The sequence below is a fragment of the Zophobas morio genome, unplaced genomic scaffold (genome assembly GCF_036711695.1).
Source record: "Zophobas morio isolate AGI-343-1 ecotype UQ-CSIRO unplaced genomic scaffold, CSIRO_AGI_Zmor_V1 ptg000014l, whole genome shotgun sequence".
Taxonomy (NCBI): domain Eukaryota; kingdom Metazoa; phylum Arthropoda; class Insecta; order Coleoptera; family Tenebrionidae; genus Zophobas; species Zophobas morio.
The window spans coordinates 18,304,895-18,331,586 of record NW_026972119.1 but is presented as its reverse complement, the minus strand read 5'-3'; the positions used below and the strand labels follow the sequence as shown (position 1 = coordinate 18,331,586).

The following is a 26,692-nucleotide window of genomic DNA, read 5'->3' as shown; positions in this document are numbered from 1 at the left end:
AAATTGAGAAATCGAAAAATCCAAAAATTTAGAAACGCTAAAAATAGAAAAACGGAAAAATCGAAAAATTTAAACAACACAAAAATCCCAAAACTGGGCGATCGAGAAATCAAAATGGAAAAATTGAAAAAATGCGAAATCAAAATGTCGGTAAGTCGAGAAGTCGAAAAATCAAAAAATTGAGATATCGAAATAACTGAAGATCTAAAAATGGAAAATTTAAAATTGAAAAATTTAAATTTAATATACCCGATAAATCGAAAAACTGAAAAATCGATATATCGAAAAACTAAAAAATTTATTCCGCAAAATCTAAAAATTTAAAAAGGAGAACCCAAAAAATCGAACGACTAAGAAATCGAAACAACAAAATAGTCAAAAATCTAAAATTTACAAATTCAAAAAATTGAAAATTTACAAAATCGAGAAATCAAAACAACAACTATTCGAAAAATCAAACAATTAAAAAATCAAAAAATGTAAGACTTAAAAAGTCCCAAAATTTTAAAAAATCGAAAAATTTAAATATATAAATCCCAAAACTGGAACTTCGAAAAATTGTAAATTTCAGTAATCGAGAAGATGAATAATTGAATAACTGAGCGATCCAAAAATCAAAATCGAAAAATTGAAAAAACGCGAAATGGAAACATCAAAAGATTGGTAAGTCGAGAAGTCGAAAAATAGAAAAATCGAAAAACTGAAAAATTAATTCCTAAAAATCAAAAAATCTAAAAATGAGAACCCAAAAAATCGAACGACTAAGAAATCGAAACAACAAAATAGTGAAAAATCAAAGAATTAAAAAATCGAAAATTGTAAAATTTAAAAAGTCGCAAAATTTTGAAAACTCGAATAAATAAAAATTCAAAAAATAGATTGTCGGAAAATCTAAAAATTTAAAATCGAAATACGAGTATAATATATTGAAAAATCTCAAAATTTAAAATCCCTAAACTTAAACTTTGAAATTTTGAGAAATCGAGAAATCGGAAAGACGAAAAATAGAAGAGGCGAAAAATTAAAAAAATCCATTAACCGAGAAATTGAGAAACCGAAAAATTCAAAAATTTAGAAACGCCAAAAATTGAAAAATCGAAAAATCTAAAAATACATAAAGCTCAAAACTAAGACGTTGAAAAATTGGAAAATCGAAAAATGGGAAAATTCAAAATTGAAAATTTTAACTTCAAATATCCGTTAAATCGAAAAATTGAAAAATCGAGATATTGAAAAACTGAAAAATTAATTACGAAAAACTGAAAAATCGAAAAAGGAAAAGGCAAAAAATCGAAAGACAAATCGAAATATCAAAAAAGTGAAAAACCGCGAAATCGGAAAATTGAGAAAGGGAAATGGCTAAAAAGTCGCAATACATATTTTGAAAAATCGAATAAGAAAAAACTCAAAAAAAGAGAAAGTCGAAAAATCTAGAAATTTAAAAATCGAAATCTTGAAAAATTCCAAGATTGAAAAATCTCAAAACTTAAACAAAGAAATCAAAACATTGAAAAATCGAAATTGAGAAAACGCGAAATCAAAAAAATCGAACGACTAAGAAATTGAAACAACAAAATAGTGAAAAATCGATTTTAAAAGTGGCAAAATTTTGAAAAATTAAAAAACAGAAAGTCGGGAAATCTAAAAATTTAAAAATCGAAATATGTATTGAAAAATCCCAAAATTTAAAAATCCCAAAACTTAAACTTTGAAATTTTGAGAAATCGAAAATTCGAGAAATGGAGAAATCGGAAAGACGAAAAATCGAAAAATTAAAAAATCTATTAACCGGGAAATTGAGAAAACGAAAAATCCAAAAATTTAGAAATCCGAAAAATCGAAAAATTGGAAAATCGAAAAACTGAAAAATTAGTTCCGAAAAGTTGAAAAACTGGAAAATCTAAAAACGAGAAGGCGAAAAATCGAAAGAAAACCGTTAAATCGAAAAACAATGGAATTATCGAAAAACTGAAAAATTAATTCCGAAAAATTGAAAAATTGACAGATCTATAAATGAGAAGGCAAAAATTCGAAAAATTGAGAGATCGAAACAACAAAAAAGTGAAAAATCTAAAATTTAAACATTCAAAAAATTCAAAATTTGAAACATCGAGCAATCAAAACATCAGCAAATCGAAAAATCAGAAAGCTGAAAAATCGTATAATTAAATAATTATAAGTAATTTGAAAAATCAAATAAGTAAAAAATTGAGATATTGAAATAACTAAAGATCGAAAATTGGGAATATTCAAAATTCAAAAAGTTAAACTTAAAATACCCGCTAATCGAAAAACTGAAAAATCGAAATGTCGAAAAACTGTAAAATTAATTATGAAAAATCGAAAAAGGAAAAGGCAAAAAATCGACAGATTAAGAAATCCAAGCAACAGAAAAGTGAAAAACCGCGAAATCGCAAAATTGAGACAGGGAAGTCTAAAAAGTTGCAATATTTTTGAGACAGGGAAGTGTCTAAAAAGTTGCAATATTTTGAAAAATCGAATAAGTAAAAAATCAAAAATCCGAAAGTCGAAAAATCTAGAAATATAAAATCGAAATCTTGAAAAACAAAGAAATCGAAACATTGAGAAATCGAAAAATCGGAAAATTAAATAATCGATTAATCTAGAAATTGAGAAATCGAAAAATCCAAAAATTTAGAAACGCTAAAAATTGAAAAATTGAAAAATCAAAAATTTAAATAATACAATACCAAAACTGAGACGTCGAAAAATTGGGAAAATGAATAGGCGAAAAAATGAATAATCGAAAAACTGAATAATCGAGAAATCGAAATCGAAAAACTGAAAAAACGCGAAATCGAAACATCAAAAGATCGAGAAGTCGAAAAATCGAAAAATGGGAAAACTCAAAATTAAAAAAAAATCAAAAAATTGAAAAATTGAAATATCGAAAAACTCAAAAATTAAATCCGAAAAATTAGAAAAATCGAAAACTATAAAAATGAGAAGGCGAAAAATCAAATAAGTGAAATTCAAAACCATGAAAAGTCGAAAAATGGAAAAATCGTTGCCGAAGGTATGCGTCATTTACCTCATCCGTTAGCTTTCTGTCATACTTATGCAAGGGCTTATATTTTGCACTTTTTTATTATTCTGTGTAGTCTTCTTTTCACAACAAAAAAGGTGAAACATGTTTAAAATGGTAAATTTTTGTAGGAAAGTATCGATTTTGCAATTAGGCTCCGCCCCCCGATCTGACAACGAATGAAAAATTTATGACAGTTGAGATCAAAACGGATGGGTGGGGCTTCCCTTTTGGTTTTCTTTTTTAATTAATACATTTAGTTTTCTCTGTATAAGACGAGTACTTAAAAAAGAAAAATAAGGATTTACAATAAAATTAAGCTCCACCCCTCGGTTTACGACAAAAAAAAAATCGTCAGAATTGAGACAAGGCTAGTGGGCGGGGCTTATATTTTGGCTTTTTTTTTCTTGATATACATGGCCATTTTCAGAACAAGAAACTTATTTGCAGATTTTGCAATTATGCGGAGCCTAATTGCAAAATCGATATTTCCTTATATAAATTTTCCACTTCAAACATGTTTTAAGTTTCATGTTGTGAATTAAAACAAAAAGGCAAAATGTAAGCCCGCCCACCCGCCCTATCTCAATTGTGATGATTTTTTTTATTCTCTGTGAATCAAGGGAACGGAGCTTAACTGCAAAATACTTATTTCTTTACAAGAAATTGAAAACATGTTTTTGAGTATCGTGATGTTCAAAAAATACTATGTATATTAAGCAAAAAACAAAATGTAAAATTTGTGTAGATAAAACAAGAACTCTCCTCTTTTTTTCATTAAAATTCGCTTCAAAATGTTGTTCCAGTCCTAAATAAATTCGAAAATCTTGTCCGATAATGTGTTCTTCAACACTACCAATAGTACCGCAAATTTTTATTGATTTTTGTCGTACGATAACGTCATGAGAGTATATTTTCTCATAAATACTGCCGGCTTATTTATTTTCGGAAAAATAACCGTTAACATTTGCAGACATGTTAAAATATTCCCAAAACCGCCCACCACCCTTCACTAACAAGAACAAATTAATTATCTCTATGTATCAGTCTCGCAATTAGCGGCCGGGGAATAACGTTAGCTTACCCTGTTACTCAGTCGTGTCAAAGCAGCCTGATCAAAGATCACAGGAGCATTATTGCTGTAGGTACTCTTGTTAATATAAACCCAAATGGATGCTGAATTTTCTGCTAATTAGGCTCGATTTATCGCTCCAGACACGCACAAAAGGCTTGGAAGAACTCGTCCCAGTTCGATTCCAAAGCTGCAACTTTTTGCACGAACACGACATCCTCAGGAACGCTCGCCAGATTGCGTAATAAATTCACGGCGAGTTTGTCATCTCTTAACAAATTGCTTTATTGGAATAGATTCAAATCAAGATTTACAGTGTGAGACAATAAATGATGGCTAATGCAAACGCGCCATCGTGGTCTTATTTTTCTTTTCCCCCTTTTTCGCGTATAAATTTAATGTTCTTGGCCACTTTACGGTCGCAGCCGTCATGAAATTTACATAATTTCACATAATTTTGACACGGACGATGAAAAGTTAAACACTGCGGTCTTGTTTTATTTTTTAATACGAAGTCAGCCTTTTTGCAAGTAGAAAGGGTGATACATAACGTATGTGCTGTTACATTAGAATTTATGTATGTGCTTAGAGGTCGCGCAGATGTGATGAAGTGTAGGCAGAAGCGGCTTTATGAACTATAGTTAACTTGACTATCAAAACTGCGGAAACGAGGGTCCATAACTTTACAAGAGTAGCTCGATGTAATGTTTTTTTAATAACTATGGGAAACTGAAGGGGATTTGGGGGTGATTTGTGAGCACAACACATTTTCAAGCCGACACAATTTTTACGCAAGTGATATGGTTATTATTCAACATTAATCTATTTCGAATACACCAATGGTAAAGCAAAATTAAGCAAAACTGAAGAAAGTAACAGTCATTCATAGAATTAATTTCCATCTGTAATTTGAGATCATGAGCCAACATAAGTTTATTGCAGGGAATAGCATCAGAAAGATCGTTAATAAAGAGCAAAAACAACAAGGGTCCTAAGTTCGATCCCTGTGGGACGCCAGAAGATGGTTTAGAGTTAAAATTTCTGTATTTTGAGGCGGGAAAAGAGGTTTTGTTCAAATTTATAGACAGAGAAGCAGCGTTGGGGACAGATACTTTTAAAAGTATCTAGATACAGATTGTTTTCGATTTTTTCGAAATGTATCTAGATACAGATACAAGAAAACAGATACTTTTTGAAGCTTTGGCGAATAAAATAACTGAAAACATGTTTATGTATTTTTTTACGTATTGTTTAATGATTTTTTTAAATTAACAACATTTCGAACGTATTGTCACCTAAATTACTTCTTTTTGGTGTCAGAATTTGGTTTCCGCTACTAAACACCCGTTCCACAGGTGCAGAAGACGGGATTGTGGTATTAAATTTTAAAAATAAACATTTTGCTGTAGCATAGTTATTCAAGACTGAAAAATCTTTTCTTTTTTCCTGCAAATAGGCCATCGCTTCGCTGTTTGATGTGGCGCAAATTGTGCAATATTTATTACGTAGCTTAAAAAGAATTTTTTTTTGTTTTTATTCCCGTACTACAGTGTTCAAATTGTGTTTGAGTATATCTAATAATTATCTCCAGCATTAAAATTAATATTTCAAAAGATTGCGGGAAATGATTATTCTGTGCTGAAGGTCTGTTGTCGGCAACCTGTCATAAATTATTATTCTTCAATATCTGCCTACCATGTTTTTATGACCATGTCCGGTAATCGTCTATCCCGGTGCGGCAGGTATATACATTTTAGGAAGAATTGCTGGTTCCGTTTAAGGCAAAATAAGTACAATTTCTTAGAAAGGTATTTAAACCCCTTATAGGATCAAAGGCTGCCTGGCAGGCCGGAATCACCAGAGTGCAACTTTAAATTTTCAGATTTTTGTTGAAACTCATTTTATTTTAATCTCGTTTCACGATTTCTGAGAATATATCACGATAAATTATTCTACCGAGGGTTGTAAAAATATCAATTTTATTGCCCAAGATTTACACTTAAACTTAATCGGGAGATTCTAGGGCAAAACGGACCTGCCAAGCCCGCCTCGCGTTAGGTCCAACAACGAAAAAGTGAAGAATTGACATATGTGGCAACAGGAAAAGATGCTACATTTGTCTGAAAAATAAAAGTATAAAACAGTAACAAATATGCGATTTATGCGAGAAAAATGTATGTATTGAACATTCGATTAGTCGATTACAGAACTAATTTGTGCTAATTGAAAAAATTAATCATTATGTAACACGCAATTATTATTTTCTAAAAATAATAACATACCTTAAACAAATATTTTTACTATTAAAATAACTCTTATTTAATAACACAAATACAACCAGCGGGCCTACCGGACCCGGGTTGCTCAGGTACACAGATAAAATGCATTGCCCCGATAAGCGTAAAACGCAGTGAATAGTGAATTGTGGTTTATGGTTTTTAAAATACCATCTTACCATGGCTTAGATTTATTACCCCTCAGGATTATATTTAACGATGTATAAGTACTGAAGACTACAATGTAGGAAATGATGGTATTTAAAATATGAAAATTTCCGTGACAGAACACTATTAGTGGACCTCTTACCTCTATTTTTGTTTATGTAACCAAAATCACCAACATGAAGTATCAAAAATTACTACTAGTATAACTTAACTAATAACTACTGAAAAAAAGTGAAATAAAAAAATGTATCTGTATCTGCGCCATTAATGTTGTATCTAGATACAGATATTTTGTGCTTAAATTCGGTTTTATCTAGATACTTTATTTAGATACGAGTATCTAGATACTGCCCAACACTGCAGAGCGGATTAAAAATCCACCATTTCGTTATAGGAATTTATAAAATCGTTTTAAACTTGTCTCGAAAAAACGAACTAGAACAATCCGCTCGTCAATTTATCATTAACAAATTTTCATATATTTCCAATGCATTGTTTTGTCACAGTGAATGCATCGGTTAAATTGGACTGTTTCGTGCCATATTGTCTCATAATGTTTAGCTTTTCGGTAAAAATTGTGCATTGTAAAAAATGATAGATTGCGTAACCCATATTTTGTAATCTGTGTTGAATCATGGACATTGTTTTCGACACAGTTATTTGCAGACTGAATGTCCGAATTACGATTTCATGTAATCCGACGAACATGTGCATTTATAATCCCTTTGATTTCCTAGTTTTCTACTTTACACAACAGCGCACAAGCGTAATTTCACCTGTTATCGATAGCTAGAGTACGTAAGAGTTTTTTTTTAATTATATATTACAAAAACTGCAATCCAGAATCTCGAACCGTTTGATAACGATGGACTAATTTTTCCTCTTTTTGTTCCAGGGCGGCACAACAATCCCCAACGTGCTCCACGGCCAATCCGCCAGCCGGGAAAATTTATCGTATATTCAGGTAAATGAAGCGTTTCGGTGTAAAAACTTTTGAACCTCTGCTAGCGATTCGTTGAGCGTAATTGCTTGTTGAAATGCGTGTTGTAGTGAATAATTCATCGATTAAACACCTCACAGCAATTAATTTCGCTAAACCCGCCCCAAAAAAGGGCTCCCGACGAACATAAATTCCCGCCACTTTTCTTAAAATTATTTGGAGCGCGGGCTAAAATCAATACCAACTTTCTCCTGCGGTGTGAAGAGTCGAGTTCAGATGGCAGCAGGAGCTTGGTGGGTTCACTTCGCTGCTCGGCTGAACAGCGCTCTGTTTTGGACTTGGCGGCGCGGATTCGGCAAGTCGCTGGTAGATGTCGCGGCGTACCTTGAATAAAGTTGGATTGAGGGCGCCGCCGATGCTAAACTTAATAGCACGGATTTTTTTGTTCGGTTTTTGTAGTAAATTATTGAATCTGGTGGTTTCAAGGCAAATTGTTTTAATATTTGAATGAAAGCTGATTTAAATGCCTTGTTTGTAGTGAAAACGGTATAAATTACGTCTTAATATTGTCTTTAAATTCAAACGTGAACTATGTTTGTATTGTCGTCTTAAACCTATCAAATGGTCTGACATTTGTTCAATTAATATTTTATAGATGTGTTTCACATTTCTAGCTCACCTTTAATATAACTGCATCGACAGCATAGACTGAAAATGTCAGATTTTAAATACTGTGAGAACTAGAGCACTCAGCGGCATTTTAAAGTCATCAGAAGGTTGTTGACGATAAATACCTACATTATAATGCATCTTTTCTAAATATGAGGGTATCAGCGTCAATATTTTGACCACTTCTAATATAATTTAGCAGTATTTAATGAGGAAATAGTTTTTCTTTTGTAATTTTAATAGTTTACGTAATAACTAGAGAGCGGATTTATAAGCACAAAAAAATTAAGAATAAGCGCTTAAATAAGCACAACATTTTCAATAAAAAAGTTTTATTTTAAGCAAAAAAGCATTAAAAACATAACCATATTACAAATCAAAGAACACTTCTTAGAACTTTGGATAAAATATTATTACAATAATCCTAGACTTTATATTTTACACACGTATTTCAGTTTTCTTTAAAACAATTTATGATTGTAATATGTTCCAAGTTGTCCACTGTAAAATTTTTTCGCCGATCATTTAAAATGTGTTTAAAATTGGAGAATGTGCGTTCAACATCCACACTCGTTGTTGGCGCAAATTTGAATTTTGCAACTAATGTTGAATCTAACTCCAAATTTTCCACCTTCTGGCCTTATAAAACACGAGCAACGTCGGAAAGAACACCGAAACCTGCATTTTTATTTAACACTTCGTCAAGTTTTTGAGATACTCGAGTACCAGTATCACCCCTTACTGCGTTTGCTTGTTGTTTAAATTCTTTCACTAAGTTTATGGCATCTACCAACAACATTTTGGGTTTTTCTAACTTTTCTATTACCTCACATACGAATTGATAATTGCTTCTTAGAAAAGCTAGATCTTGTCGCAAATCTTTGTTTTCCAAAATACTTACGCAATCTTTAATCGATTGAGAAGAATCTTCGCTAAACTCCGTAACTACTTCCTCAAATTCTTTGATATATTTGTCAAAACAAAATGTGGCCTGTAACCATGTTCCTCACCTCGTTATAATCGGCTTTGGGAGCAATAGTATGTTTGGAAATTTTTCCTTAAAATATTGCACTCTTAGTGGGGCTTTAACAAAAATCTTTTTACCATTTGCCACTAATTTATTAACAGTAGGAAACTGCAAACGTATTCCTTCAGCCACTCTGTTTAAACTGTGGGCAATGCAAGTAGAGTGAATTAAATTGGGGTACAATATTTTTAGATTATTCCCTGCTTTCAACATATAACGAGCTGCATCCGAGATCACCAATAAAATTTTATTGGCAAAAATAGTGACGTAAGATTGTCATTTACAAATCTGGTAATCGTATTGCCATTTGTTTTATCTAACATTTTCAAACTTACTACATACCCTCGACTAGGGAAATTTTCATTTAAGATTCCAACAATTAAACTTGCCACGTATCTTCCACAACTATCGGTTGTCTCATCGACAGCGAACCATAAATAATTATCTCCAATGCGATGTTTAATTTCGCTGTAAACTTGCTGAAACGCTGGGCCTACATAATTTTTTCGGAGAGTACTTTATAATAATAATAATAATAATAATAATAGGACTTTATTAAATAATAATAGGCGAAGTCTAGCCATAGGCTATTCCACTTAACCTTAGATTTACAAGAAAATAAAACTAACCAAACGGATTAAATATCTAGACAGGAGTCAGCTAGGTAATGATCAAATTAAACAATTTAAACTAATTAAATCTAAATTAAATTAAATTAAATTAAATTAAATAATCCATAATTAGAAACTAAATTTATACAAATAATAATAATAATAATAACAAAAAGTTAACAACAAGCAAGAGAACCACAATAATAAACTTAAACCTAAGTATTAATCAAGCATTTTTTAATTTTTTTCCTAAAACAATTGATGGAAGAACTTGAATTAAACTCTAATAAAAATTTTTTGTAAACTTTGATAATATTGTACGTGAAAGATCTCTGAAAGATAGATGTATAATGCTTTGGCATTGACAGTTCTTTAAGATTCCTTAATGGAAGACTTGAGTTTAACATACTTTTTCTTGTATGAAATTTACAACGCAAGTACGGCGGAGAGTTAGAGGAAAATAACTTGAAAGCAAAGATAGATAGGTGATACTGAAACAATTTGTCAATTTTCATCCAACCAAGCTTACAGATTTTCTGAGACACATGATCAAATTTCCTCAAACCAAAAATGAAACGACAACAATTATTTTGGATTTTTTGAAGACGGTATTTATCAATACTGTCAAGACATGGGTAATATATTACTAGGCAATAATTTATATATGACAAGACAAGAGACTCACATAATTTCTTCCTCAATTTAAAATTGAGTAAAAGGTAATTTGAATAAAGAAGTTTCAATGCTACATAAGATTTTTTAATAATGTTGGAAATATGGGTCTTAAAACGAAAATCGTCATCAATCACCAATCCCAAATTTCTTACAGTATGTAAAACTGGTAGTTTTATGTTATCAAATTTAACATTAATATTGTCAAAAAGAACATTTTTAAATTTTCGGGGAGCGAAGCAAATAACTTTGCATTTATTTATATTCAGTTGGAAGTTAATATCAGATGAAACATTTGCTATATTTTGTAAGTCATTATTTATATGGTTAGATGCTATATTAACTTCGTTAGGTAGGAAATGATGCTGCATTTGGGTGTCATCTGCAAAAGCTCTCTTTTTAGATACTGAAGGTATCTGCAACAATTGGGAAGTATATATAGTAAAAAGAATTGGGCCTAAGACCGAGCCTTGCGGTACGCCTGATGTTATTAAGCCAATTTTAGATTTACCAGACTCGGTTACAACTTGTTGATGTCGATTTTGTAAATATGATTTAAAAAAAGAAACAGAAATTTGATCGAACCCATAATATTCCAGCTTTGTGCAGAGGAGTTGGTGGTCCAAAGTATCAAAAGCTTTTGAATAATCCAAAAGAGTTACAATACTTGCGTGGTTTTTGTCAAGTTCAATCAGGCAATCATCGATAACAGAAGCTACAGCTGTCGTTGTGCTATAGGTATCCATTGCGAAAACCAGATTGATCTTCAGATAATATCTCTTCTTTTACTATAAAATTAAAGATTTGATTATAGATACATTTTTCTAAGACTTTAGATAATGTTGGAAGAATACTTATTGGTCTTAGGTCTTCTGGAGAGTTTACCTCGTCGATTTTGGGAATAGGATGAATTAAAGCCACTTTCCATAATTCTGGAAAGTATCCAGTCTCCAGACAGCAATTAATAATGTGAGTAATTGGCTGAACTATATTAGGACAACATAATTTAATCATGTAAGCAGAGATACCATCAATACCCATAGCATTAGATTTCAAGCTTTCAACCGGAATATGTCGATTGCAGTGTTTTTCAAAGAATTCTTGAAGAGGGCCTTTCTCCAATTTTTTTAAAGGTATATTGGGCTGGATCATCATTTTACATAAATCGAAATTAAACTGAAACTGCTCATCTTTTGTGGAAGTAAATGCAACAGATTCATGTATGGTCTGCTGTTTAATTTTAGAAACTTCAAACATTTTCTTCCTTTCTACATGAAGAGTCGCTCTGACATGTTGCGTCACGCTATATTTTTTATCAGTTTGAATCTAAAACAACGTACATATACAGGATTAACAAAGGAAAATAGATAAAAAAAAATTAGTGGGCTTACGGTTTTCACACAAGCTCTGCAGAATATTTTGTTGTTTTCTAATTTTAATTCTGGAAAATCCCTTATCCACTCATCCGGCGTCGATTTTACTTTCGGCATTCTTTTAAAATATTAGCAATATTACCAAAAAGAACTCAACATGTAACAAGGGAGAACTACGTATAAAACTGTACTACGACAGATGCGATAGACTGATGGTTGTGAAATAAACGGTTCATTTACTTAAAAGTTTCCATTAGAAAAATTTTAAGGTAGGTAGTTGGGTACAATAATCCTTTTTTCTAGAAAATCTTTAACGGTCTTGCCGCAAAATGCCGAAAAAGAACATCTGGTTAAAAGCTTTAATTCAATATCAACGGAAGTAAGGATTTAAAGTCATAAAATCTATAGAGTATTTTTCCAATCCTATAATAAAATTTTATAACCCAAACAACTTGAACCTATTCACAGAAAGGGTCTTGAGTAAGTGTACTTCAATGGTCAAGTCCAGGTAAAATGCATACGATACGATACGGTTAACAAGTATTTGTCATCCCGACAAGGACGGCTTTTGAACAAAATATGCGTTAAAACTCATATTCGTCGAAAAAAGCATTAAATAAGCATATAAGTTTTAATATGCATAAAATTGAAAAAAAAGCAAATAAGCATAAAAAAGTGTGTCAAATGACTCCAAATTGTATCATAGTTACAGATATAAAAAAGTTTTGAAGTGCTTACATTTTTCACAATAAGCACTAAACCTAGAAATCCGCTCTCTAGTAATAACACGTGCTACTATTATGATTTTTGAAATTAAACTGAAAATTTTCGAAAGTTAATTTAGTCTGTTCCGTTTATGCAAATTCTAAAGACAAGTTCCGGGTTTGTTGTTTTTCCGTTCTGGATTTTTTCTAGTTCCTGAATTCCTGAAGATGCTCCTTACGAAAGTCGACCAAATGTCAAAAACTAGGACGACTCAAACCCGGAATATGTCCTTCCATTATTAGTTCTAAACCTTGGTGAGGAAATATTAGGTTCACTCGTCCACAATTTTGTGGTCGTATTTTTTCTTCATGAAACCAAAATTTTTCGGTCCTGTTCTGTGCTTCCTTTAATCCCTACCCTGAATTTAAATAAGTGAAATATTTTTCCAAGACTTACAAATTTCGTCAATAAGTTATATGAACTCCAGACAACGACTTTTTCCTTTGTGTCACCACAGTGCCCTTTCTCTACACAAATTCAAGTCACTGTTTTCTCTGACAACCCCCTTTTTAAAACACCGTCCTTTCCAGTATACTCCTGATTCTCGAGTCACCATCGCCAGAGCGCTCCCGGCCTAAATAGGTGTGTTAAAAATCTAGTGACGGACTTAAAAGAAAATTTTTTGATACAGTCTAACATAAGACATTAGGAACTACAATTTCATTACAACCTAATTTACACATCAAATTTTTGTTTATTTTTTAATTAAACACCCATATACAGGTATCGCAGCTAAAATTCCCTGCCTAATATCCCGAAAACGGATAAAAATATTGAAATTCTGTAAACGCCGCTGCTTTTAGCTTGAAAAGAGAAGCTTAATTTAGTACATATACTATAAATATGACACATATATGACATCGACGAATAATACGAATTACAATATTAGACACTTGGATATTTGCTTCATTTTCAGTTGATAAAATAAATAAAATCTATAAACATGAAAGAAATAAAATTGAGGGAAATATATGCGTCATATTTGCAATGTAATAGACAACACTTGGGTTGTCTACGTCCCTCCTCAAGCAAATTTACCCATAGGTGACGTTGTAGCACGAGCGGAGTTTGGGGCTCCCGGTTATGGCTGTTCTCCCACCGCGACTCGTAATTGGAAATTCCGGCTACTGGGACAAGCCGCGAACGTCGCGTCATCCCCACCGCTCCCCTGACTTCTATTCTGCGTCTTTTGTGCAGATGGCGCGATAAATCCCGCCAGCTCGACAAGGAACAGTGCACTCCGCTTCCGCCACGTGTTTCTGTGTTATTTACCTCAATTACATCTAAAAGTTCAATTTCGATGACTCTGATATTAATTAGAGATTAAGATTGGACAGCAGACAATTTATATAATGCAGGCATTAATCAACAAAATATTTACGTGGTCAGAAAAACTAGCAAAGATTTATAAAACCAAAAAAAAGATCCGGTGTGAAGTAAAACTTATGCAGGTGAGGTTAGTAACTGCAAAGGATGAACATTTACGTTCTATTTAAACTATACAGTAAACAAAATTAGTGAGGCTAAAATTGTGAGGTAGAGAAAAAATTACAAAGCCAACAAAATTACATGAGGCTAATATTTGCCACACTTTATCAGCGATTCAAACAAAGAATTTACATGATGTTAAATTAAGTAATGATCCAAGTGACTAGTTACTAAAAACAATTAGCTTTGAGAGTTTATATCGTGGACTGTCCCCAGCTTATCCCAAACAAACACATGATAAATAAACACAAAATGCATCTCTCGTTGCGAGAATTACGTCTCACGGATATCCGGATGATATCTACCTAAGTTCACGATATTATGAATCCTACCGCACTTTCCACGATCCTTATCCCAGAGTGGGACAACGTTAGTTAATTTAACTGTCGTAAATGAACTATTAGCAGGAGTTATTTGTAAGTATAAGCATCCAAAAACCTTATTTATAACTTGATAAACAAAGGCTGGTTAAGGGAATTTCATGAATTGAATGAAATCTTGTAATGGAAAAACTTACTTGGAACAAACTATAGAATTATTTTTACCTTTACCTGAACTTTAAGAGTCCGTTTTATGTTTTACCCTATAGTGATTATCATTAAAAAAAAAATTGGTCTAAAGAGTTTAGACAGTACTTCCCTCGCTGTCGGAAACGTGACGACTGCATGCCTATTATGTTTTTTTTTCGCAATGGATTTCAAAGAATTCGGTTTTATAGTTCCTGAGTAAATCAATAAAATTAATTTACGCATTCATTAATTTTTTTGAGTCACCCTGTATATGCAAATTCTAAAAATATGAATGGAGTGATAAATTACAAGTACAGACTCATTATATTTTGTACAGTTTAGATAGGATTTATTCGGCAAACTTTTGAGCTGACGTCATCAATTTTTTGGAGGGGATAAGCAAATGTATTTTGACTAAACACTTATTATGCTCTTTATAACCTTAAAACATCTTCAAGATTTCAAAGCATTCGGTTTTGTAGTTCCTGAGTAAATCAGTAAAATAAATTTACGCTTTCATTAATTTTTTTGAATCACCCTGTATTTGCAAATCCAAAAAATATGGATGGAGTGATAGATCACAAGTACAGACTGATCATATTTTGTACATTTTAGATATGATTTATTCGGCAAACTTTCGAGCTGACGTCATCAAGTTTTAGGAGGGGATAAGCAAATATATTTTGAATAAACATTTATTATGCTCTTTATGACCTTAAAACATCTGCAAGATTTCAGAGCATTCGGTTTTGTAGTTCCTGATTAAATCAATAAAATATATTTACGCATTCATTAATTTTTTTGAGTCACCCTGTATATGCAAATCCAAAAAATATGAATGGAGTGATAAATTACAAGTACAGACTCATCATATTTTTACAGTTTAGATAGGATTTATTCGGCAAACTTTCGAGCTGACGTCATCAATTTTTTGGAGGGGATAAGCAAATATATTTTGACTAAACATTTATTATGCTCTTTATAACCTTAAAACATCTGCAAGATTTCAAAGCATTCGGTTTTGTAGTTTCTGAGTAAATCAGTAAAATATATTTACGCATTCATTAATTTTTTTGAGTCACCCTGTATATGCAAATCCAAAAAATATTAATGGAGTGATAGATCACAAGTACAGACTCATCATATTTTGTACATTTTAGATATGATTTATTCCACAAACTTTTGAGCTGACGTCATCAAGTTTTTGGAGGGGATAAGCAAATATTTTTTGACTAAAGATTTATGATGCTCTTTATAGCCTTAAAACATCTGCAACATTTCAAAGCATTCTGGTTAGCAGATTAAAAATTAAATTTCAAAATGTTGTTTTATAATTTTGATTTTTTTTCCAAAAATCTGGACGTTTCGGGTGAAAAGTCGATTCAGAGTTGTAAACTACATGTGTAGGACTATGTTATTTTATACAATTGAAAACCCATTTACTATGTACAATTTTGAAGTGACGTCATCGCATTAGTGGTGGGGATGATTAGACAAATTTTGGTTAGCGTTTTACCATCTACATGATATTCTTAATATAAGTACAAAATTTCACAACAATCGGTCGAGTACTTTCGGAGATTATCTGTCTAATAAAAATCCGGGACAACAGACGGACAGACGGACAGACGGACGGACAGACGGACAGACGGACAGACGGACAGACGGACAGACAGACGGAAATGGGAGACCTATTTCTTCGTCTTCTAGGGGTCATGAAAGATCGAGAAAACGTAAAAGTAGAGAGTCGGCCGACGGACTCGATTACAATACTTCCTTTGCTTACGCTCGGGAAGTAAAAATGGTCCAAAGTTATTTCGACAGAACTTCCCTCGCCTCTGAAATACAATAAAACAAATCCAGCTTTTCGAAAAATGATAAAATTTAGTTATTAGTTTTGTACTTTAAAAGTTATATTGCAAAATATTATGATTCGATTTTTAATTTTTTTCAAAAATTTTACATATCTTGGGTAAAAATTCGTCACGGATTCACACACCAGAAGTGCAAGAGTATCTTATTCTATGAAATTACAAAAAACTTTTTTTATAAATTTTAGAAATGACATCATCCCATTGGTGATGATTATCCAAATTTTAGTTAGCATTTAACCATCTACTTGATATTCCCAATATACATACAAAATGTGACAACAATCGGTCCAATAGGTTCGGAGATTACTTGTCTAATAAAAATGGATACAGACAGACAGACAGACAGGCAGACAAACATACGGAAACGGGAGAGTACTTTTTCGTACTCTAGAGAGAAAATATGAAAGTGGCAATTCGGCCGATGGACTTGATTAGAATACATCCTTAGGTTATGCTCAGGAATTAAAAATCATAAAACAAAATTTTATAATTTTTCGGGGAAACTAAATTTGTTGTCCTACATGTGTGAGGCCTTATTTTTATAATATCTTCGAACTTCTATGAACAAATTTCCTTTTGATCTGTCAAAGTTAATCCGAACTTTTTTGAGACTACTATTAGGATAAACTCCAACAAATCTGGTATCAAGAAAAAACTTACTTAGAAGTAGGCAGGAAAATGTCATAAAATACAGGGTGCCTCATCTGAAATATATGAGAAAATCAACAATTTACAAATCTAACTACCTCATATTTGTATAAATAAATCACTCCAATTTTTAGATATTTATCACAGCAAGTTGATTAGAAAGTTTTTTACAAGTTTGTCGACCTCCATCTTTAAAAATGGCGAAATTAATTATTTTTTATTATAACCATTTTAGACATGGAAATTATAATGTATTGAAAACTGTTGACGACAAGATTTCTGTGATTAAGTTAATTACATATCTGCTTCCTTTAACAAGGTTTCTAAATAAATTTGTAAAAATATATAGAATGTGACCCTTAAAATTTGATGTAATGAATTTTCTTCATCATTTAATAATACCTAATTTTTCGGTGCCACCATTTTGTAATGAAACGGATCTTTAGCACGAAGCAAAATTTCAAAATGATGATGTTTTCTAATATTTAACACTCAATCAATTGATCATCACGAAATTTTAAGATTTTGTGGTAGTTATAGAAACTCTGTAAGTGATTATAGGGTCGAAGTAGGTCATGGAAGCGTGCCGCCTATCACTTTATACGGACTTTACTAAATGCCCAAGGACTCACGACATATACCAGACGCATCTGTATAACTGGTAGCCTAAATGCTTGATATCTTATTAAAAAATAAACAAATTTATTTTGGTTAAACTTCGCAGTAAATGCAAAAATATTCACTATTTTTTTCAGGTAACATGTTGACTCTCTTTTTAATTTCAAAAATGTTTTGTAACATCCTTTGGTCAGTGCTTTGGATCCATTGTTCAATTTCATGTTGCAATAGTAATTCCTGATTTCTGAGACAATTTTGTCAAAGATGTTTACAGATTCTGCTCAAGTCGTCTCAAATCATCAGCAACTTCCTCAGATACTGAAGGTCTTCCAATAGATTTCCGGTTGTTGATATTTCCAGTTCGAACAAATCTGTTCACTACATATGTAATGCCATGTTTTTTGAATTTGCAAATCAGGATATTTGGTCATATAGTTTTGCTTATAAGTGGTTACAGAATAGACAAACTCTCCGTTTATGAATGTCCCATTTCAATAATAAAGACATAACAATGAAAGCGTCTTATTCAACAGAGTAAACCATTTTCACGCTATTCGCTTCCTAGGACCATGAATTACTGTAATTCACACTTGAAAAACGTTAGAACAATAAAAGCGACGACTTTAAATGACAGGTTACAAATGACATTAATGCTAAGTGAGAACTGTCATAATGAGGCATAATTTCAGCGAAGCGGGATTTTTGAAATCCATGTTCAACTATGCCCGTAGAATCATTTATAAAAATCCTGCATTTTAAATAATTGACCATCCTTTCACTAGCATTATTTGTTTACTTTTTACCATAAAATTCACCACTAAAATTATGCAGTAGTGCTGTGAATCACCCTGCGTAATAAATACAGAATCACCAAATTAAGTCTATTTAGAATGGTTTTGCAAAATAAATGACGACGTTGTTTAATTTTTCAAAGTTGCCACTAGATGGTGCCGAAGCGGAAGAAAATAGAAATTCTAGGATCTAGTTGTGAACATTAGATAATATCAGATTTCGATTTTTAACGATACTTGCAAAATTTTTAAACTGACATTGAAGACGCGCAAAATGCAAGAAAATTTTCTAACAAAATTGTGATGAACGCACCAAAATAATGCCAGTATTGTATTTTGTTTCATTTAATTAATAATTTTACAACAAATTATAGAAATGCCCACCGTTGGTTTCTAAACATTTCCTGAACTGCCTTAAAATATCCCTAAATACAATCTGAGCGCTCTGTGGGGTGGTGTTAATTGCAATATTTTTTTCATTTACTCTCTGTCAAAACTCATCTAAATTTTCGGTTCGTTGTCGAAATATTGAATTTTTTAAATAAGGTCATTAAAGAAATCACAAGGAGTTAAGTGACATGATCTAGAAGGTTAATTGACAGGCCCATTTCGATTTATAATTCGTTCACCAAAAAATTCTGAAAGCATATTCAAATGAGCTGTTGCTCCATCTTGTTAAAAATAACCATTTTTACTGGAAATAAAATTTCTTGTTGATATCAATATGAATTTAAATTTCCTAAAAACGTCAGAAAAATATCAATTACGTTTTTTTACTTTCAAAAAAATATGGTGCAGTTATTCTTTTACTCAAACCAGCACTTGCTTCATGATGCTGCTAAACTGTTAGGTTAAATAGGACCAGTTTAACAGTTAAAAAAATTACAAAAGAAATCCAACGACACTAGTTTAGTTCTCACAAGAACAGATATTTTCAAACAACACGAAACACAATCACGCAAAAAGAAGAAGAACAAAAAATTTAATGGAAAACGAAAATCCAAACGACAGATGACAATGAATTTGATGGTTCTGTCGGACCTACATCCCTGGGAAAAAAACGAGCAACTAAGTAGAGGTCTTTGTATCGTTCGTTATTTATTATATATATAAATTAGCACTCCAGGCCAAGTTGGCCCATGGCTTGGTTGATTGCTTCTCGCCATTCCTTCCTGTTCGTAAGTTTCTTCCTCCAGTTTGCAATATTCGCCTCTGCTATGTCCTTTAGTACATCTTCTTTCCACCATGTTCTTGGTCGTCCTTGTCGACGTTTCCCTCCTATACCACTTTCCAAAATTTTCTTGGGTACTCTTTCTTCCTTCATTCTCATAACGTGTCCGAACCATCTTAATCGTTGTCCTTTTACAATTGCCACTATGTTCGGTTCATGATATAACTCTGCCAACTCATTGTTTGTTCTTCTTTCCCATCCATCTTCTGTTTTTTTCCCTTCATATATTTTCCTGAGTACTTTTCTTTCCCATATCTTCAACATCTTTTGTGTATTTATTCCTAGTGTCCATGTCTCACTTGCGAAAATTACAATGGGACGAATAATTGTCTTGTAGACCCTTAACTTCAGACCTCTTGAAGAATTTCTGTTCATAATGTTCCTAAATGCGTAAATACTACGATTTCCGGCCATTATTCTGCTTTGAATTTCTCTTGTCATGTCTGGTTTCCTATAAAATTCTGTGCCCAAATAGGTAAATGTTTCCACCTCCTTGAAGCAATACGTTTTTCCTGTATTTGTATTTACTCTTAATTCTCCTAGACTATCGTACTCTTTCTCAGTCCATGTCATTAGTTTTGTTTTATCTTCATTAATCTGCAGTCCCATTTTCTGCGCTTCTTCTTCCAGGTTTACCATAGCTTTATGTAGTGCTGTCCTACTTCTTGTTAAAATTGCTACATCATCAGCAAAAGCTAGACACTGATGACTTTTGTGATATAGCAACCCTGATCTATTCAAATTGGCTTTCCTAACCACGTATTCCAACGCACAATTAAATAGAATTGGCGAGAGGGGGTTCCCTTGCCGTAATCCTTCTTTCACTTTAAATTTTTTTGACAATTTTCCTTTGATTCTTACTCTATTGTCCGTGTCTTTTAAGGTGAGTTTTATCATCTTTATTAGCTTGTTTTTCATACCTAGTTCTCTTAGAGCTTCATATAACTTTTGGCGCTTGATTCTATCATATACTTGTTTGAAATCTACGAATAACACAAAAGTGTCTTTTTTATACTCAAAACTTTCTGCTTGTATCTCACGTAGTGTAAATATCTGGTCCACTACCGACCTGTTCGCCCGGAAGCCACCTTGGTACTCTCCAATTTCCTTCTCTACTTTTTTTATTACTTGGTCTTTTATATACGAGGCAAGAATTTTATAGACTACATTCAGAAGTGCTATTCCCCTATAGTTGGAGCATTTCATCTTATCCCCCTTTTTATGTACTGGAATGAGAATAGCTTCGTTCCAATCTTGTGACATTTGTTCTTGCAGCGAAATTTGTTCTAAAAGTTTCTGTATCTTTTCTTCTAGCTTCTCTCCCCCGTATTTTAGTAATTCCGCCGTTATTTGATCTTCTCCCGGACTTTTGTTATTTTTTAGTTTCTTTATTATTTCCTTTACTTCTCTTAGACTTGGTGCTTTCTCTTCTTCTTCACCATGTATATCTTCTTTGTTTAAATTTTCTTCTATTATTCCTCCATTTTCCTCCCCATTTAGGAGTTCGTCGAAGTACCTCTGCCAGAGTTCTAAAATTTTTTCGTCATTTCCTACCAGTTCACCTTTTTCGTTTTTATAGAACACCGAACTTGATTGGTATCCTTTTTTTTCTTGTTTCAATCCTTGGTACATACTTCTTATCTCTTTATTTTTGTAGTTTTCTTCTATCTCGTCTAATAGTCTTTCTTTATATTTTCTTTTCTTTTCGCGTAAGAGCCTCTTACATATTTTTCGCTGTTCTTTGTATGCTATTAAATTTTCTTCTGTTTCAGTTTTTAATACCTTCGATCTTAAAGTTGTCCTTTTTTCTAATTCTTCTTCACATTCCTTATCCAACCATCTTTCGTTTTTATTTTCCTTCCCTGTTTCTTGAGTGCTTTGTGATGACGCTTTTTTTATTCCATTTTTAACTTCCAACCATAAATCTTCTATATCTTCTGTATCTTGCCTTTCACCTGCTACCCAATCATTCACCATTTCCAAATACATCTTCCTCTCCTCCTCATTTTTCAATGTAATACACGTTTTTAAGTTTTTGCGTTCTTGGTTCTTCCTGTTTTTTGCAACTGGTACTATTTGCTTCGTTTTTACACCTACTAAGAAATGGTCTGTGTCCAGATCTGGTCCTCTATAACTTCTTACATCGGTTATACTTCTTTCTTCCATTCTTTCAATTAGGACATGGTCAATTTGATTTACAGTTTTTCCATCTGGTGCAATCCAGGTTCCTTTGTGTATTTCTTTTTTTTTTTGGAAATATGTGCCTTTTATGATCATATCTTTCTCTTTAGCAAAGTCTATTAAAATCTGACCATTGTTGTTTGTAACTTCATGTTTGCTATATTTTCCAATCGTTGGTCTAAACAATTCTTCTTGACCAATTTTTGCATTTAGATCTCCTAATACAATCTTCAAATCATATTTTTTTATTTTTCCATGTTCCTTATCGAGCGTCTAATAAAATTCTTCTTTTACTTCTATATCTGTTTTTTCCGTTGGTGCATGTACATTTATAAGCGTATTCTTCTGGAATCTTCCTTTCAGCCTTAAGCAGCACATCCTATCTGATATCGCTTGAAATTGCAATATATGTTGCGTTAGTTTTTTGTGTACAATAAAGCCCGTGCCTCTAATTTTGCTTTTATCCCCACTATTAAAATATATATAGTCTTCTATTTCTATTATTTGATTCTCTTTTTGTTTTGTTTCTTGTATAGCTAGTACATCAAAACTATATTTCCTAATTTCTCGCACTAACTTTTTCAACGCTCCTTCTTCATTGAGACCTCTGATATTCCACGTAGCCAATTTTACAATTTTCTCTCTTTTATTGTCTATTTTTTGTACTTTGCCCATTCCCTTAATCCTAGATTTCTTTTTGCTACCATTTTCTTTACTTTGTTCTCCCTTTTTATTTAAATCATATCCATAATCACGCCAGTCCGTTTTGTGCTTATCTGCATATACTTTAACCTGGTAATCTAGTTTTTTTGAGGCTTAAGCCTCTTTTCTTCGTTATGCCAAATGAAGGTGTTGCCATCGCTTATTAATTTATTGTAGCCTAACTTGACTTTATGTCCCTTTTCTTTATGTTCTTTTGCCATTTTCCTTATCGCCGCTTGTATCTTTTGTTGGGTTAGTATTAGGTCATCGTTGATATATATATCTGCGTTCCCTTTAATCTCGCTTTAGATTTAAAGATTTCGATTTTCTTTGGAAGAGATTCTACCTCGCACACTATCATATCGTTAGCTATTTTGTTTGCTTTTTCAATTTTTACCTTTACGTCCATGCGTTTCTCCGTAAAGATTTCAATTGCTTCCCTCAAACTTCTTTCTTTCGTAACTTCTATTTTCATTCCTGTAATTATTATATTGTTTCTTCTGTTTTTTCTATCCATGTATTCCACTTGTTTTGTTGCCACTTCCAAATGTTCTATTTTTTTGTTAGGCTTGCTATTTCAGTTTTCATATTCTGATTTTCTTCCATAAGTTGTTGTATTTCTTGTCGATATTCCTGTTGTTCTTTACGTATTACTTTAACGTCCCCCATTAGTTCTTTTACCATTTCCTTTAGTTCTTCCATCTCCTTTTCCTCCTTCTTTCGATTTTTTCCTTTCACCGGTGTTCTTGGTACCTTTTTGCTTTTTTTGAACACGTCATATTCAAATGAGCTGTTGCTCCATCTTGTTAAAAATAACCATTTTTACTGGAAATAAAATTTCTTATTGATATCGATTTCCTAAAAACGTCAGAAAAATAACAATTACGATTTTTTACTTTCAAAAAAATATGGTGTAGTTATTCTTTTACTCAAACCAGCACTTGCTTCATGATGTTGCAAAAGTGTTAGGTTAAATAGGACCAGTTTAACAGTTAAAAAAATTACAAAAGAAATCAACGACACTAGTTTGGTTCTGACAAGAACAGATTTTTTCAAACAACACGAAACACAATCAGCAAACAGAAGAAGCACATAAAATTGAATGGAAAACGAAAATCCAAACGACAGATGACAATGAATTTGATGGTTCTGTCGGACCTAGATCCCTGGGAAAAAACGAGCAACTAACTAGAGGTCTTTGTATCGTTCGTTATTTATTAGTTACTTTATTTTGACTGTAACGGTTCAGTGACATCAAAGATACGTAGCAATCATAATTTATTAATAAGATAATGAGCTTTTTTTGGTATCCAAGTGACCCCAGAATCTGAAGTATCACACTATGTTAATAACTTTGTACGTGGTAGTGACGATTTTGAAATAATCTGTACAGGAATTACAACATCGATCGCAACTGCACCGCTGAGGTCAGCCTGGATGGAGCTCCGACCACCTAGCTAAACTGAAACTTCTGCAGTTTATGCCCATCACTCTCCCATTTCTTCGAAATTTGGCCAATTTAGCATGTGCACCTTCCGATATGATTCTATAAGGCAGTAAACATACGCTCCTCGGTGACGATTTCGGCGGTGTTTCCTTGACAACCGGAGCTGCGCCAGGTCAAGACGCATGACAACGAGGACGATTTTAAGCCCCTAGTAGTGCGTTGCACCGGGCATGCTTATTCCGAACACAAGATAGCAATAATTTTCATTCGATTTAAAAATAAATATTTGCCGTGAATTAAAACCAACAGTGTATACAGGATGTGACTGGCGTTGTCGACAGCTCGACAGCCACTTGAGTTGAACCCGTAAAATGTTTTTGTGGAAGATAATAATCGCCTGCCGGCAGCGGAAGGATTATTCATTTGTCGTAATTAAAACCCGTGTATTCGCATCTTTTGTCCGAGGCGTGGTGGCGGGGTGAAGCTCGACAATGGAATCACACCTGTGTAAAAATACATCTACTTTTTTAATGAAAGTTCCCAGTAAAAGTGAAATGAGGCTATAAACTTTGCTCACAATGAGATTAAGCTATAAACGGATGATAACAGCGTGTACGGCGATTGGTTAAAGCTAAAGTTAATTTTTAACATCCCAGAGAACATCAAAGAAAATGTAAAATACGTGAACGGCGTGCCAAAAAAGAAAATTAAGTAAAATTGCATGTTACTGACTCGTTTTCTTTGTCTTGGTTGCTGCGATGCAATTTAGCTTGCTAACTTTTGTACGAAGCAATTTCTGAGGAAGCAGAGGCACAGACTTGGAACAAATTTGATAAACTTTGTAGTTATTTATTAGGAGCCAAATCAGATTAACTTTTCAGGTGCACGTTTCCTTAAAAGAAATCGCTGCAGGTGCCTTGGTATATTAATTTTTTTATTATTCCACTTTTATTATTCATTGAATACTTTAAACACGAAATGTGATGATTTCAACACATTCAGTCACAATCATCGTCATTTCTCACACTAGTTAAAATATTAATAGTCTACGGGTTGCACAATGTACCTATTTTTCACCCAACTGATTCACTTTTAATCAGGTTTAAAGTTCGCTTCTAGATTAATGTTTTCAATTTAATTTTTTATTCGTTTCTATTTAATTATCGCCTTCGAATTAAAAATAGAGAGCTAGAAATAAAAGAAACGCAGCAGCCGTAAACATTGACATAGTATTGCTAAATTTAATTTTATTGAATAGTTGTGTGTTTGAGGTGACTAACAAACACGTTTCGTGGTGATTAATTGTAATTACTGTTAACGTTCGACGGTTTGTATGTGTAACAAGTTTATACAACTAATTGACAGAAGTTAGAACGGACGAATAGAGAAGAAATCGTTTAACGAAACAAACGGAGAATTTCCATGTGGATTATGCTGAAAATTAGACTACTTTTGATGCCAATTGTTTAAAATAAATAATTTAATAATCAAATTCAAATTACATAACGAAAAATTCTGACTAAAGAATGCCAGAATTTTTTTGTATTTATGGGCGGAGACTTCTGGTGCCTAAATACAATGTGTCGGACGAAGACAGATACAACATCAAAGTTGAATGGCAAAACAATTTAGTTTTCTGTTAAATATTTTTGTATTACTTATTTTAATTCGCTCTTAATTTACTTAAAGCAATTTATATTCACTTCTTCAATCAACTGCTTTTCGTCTGAATACCAGCAAGTTGCCTTATTTTTTACAATTTAAAACAGAATCTGCTATATTATTATTATCAACCTCAGATAAGGAGCGCTGTTTTTGGCACACTGCCCACAGGCTGTTGTGTTTATTTTCCTTTCCTGTAGGCCGGCAAATTAAGAGAAAACATCCTTAGGTTTAAAATTGATGTATTTTTGGAGAAATTCCAACATATTCATTCCAATGTTTTCACTTCTTTTAACAAGAGATATTTTTCGTCTCGTTAAACTTCTTCAAAAATATGGAAATGTACTCACGCTTGATTTGAGTACGAAATAGTATCCCTCGCTTCCGTCTCTTTGTCGCCTACCTGTCGTCCACTAATTTCTGAAATTACTGCTGACGTTACGCTAACCAAAATTTGTGTTTTCGTGTCTAGCAAAAATTGTTCCAAGTAAATCCTATTTAAAATGTGCAAAATAATATATTTTAATAAAAAAAATGAAATTGTACGACATTTTAGATTTTAGAATTATGTTCTTTTGTCGAATGGGAATGGAAACTAATAATAGCATAGAGGATGTGAAAAAAAGCGCTAATTGTAGCTTTTTTTGTTAAAATCAGTCTTATCTTAGCAAGCACTAGCCCCGCCCACCCACCCTCTTTTTTCTTGGAAGATATGTCATTTGCCAAAATCAGTCTTGTCTTAGCACATACTAGCCCCGCCCACCCGCCCTCTGTTTGCTTGGAAGATATGTCATTTGCCAAAATCAGTCTTATCTTACAAATTACTAGCTCCGCCTATCCCCCCCCCTTCTCATTCTAACGACTAATGTTATTTATGTTCAGTTTAAAATCTTTTTTTTTTCAATCAGTTCGGATAAAGTCA

General features: G+C 32.6%; 1 protein-coding gene across 9 annotated transcripts in view; it reads left to right on the top strand.

The window, feature by feature from the left end:
• LOC135128588 (disks large 1 tumor suppressor protein) overlaps positions 1–26,692 on the top strand; it is a 1,417,771-nt gene that overhangs the window by 947,725 nt on the left and 443,354 nt on the right. For all 9 annotated transcript variants that reach the window (XM_064055493.1, XM_064055492.1, XM_064055490.1 and 6 more), the window contains one exon: positions 7,458–7,526. In XM_064055493.1, the coding sequence (XP_063911563.1) occupies positions 7,458–7,526 (69 nt within the window). The remainder of the gene's footprint in view (positions 1–7,457; positions 7,527–26,692) is intronic.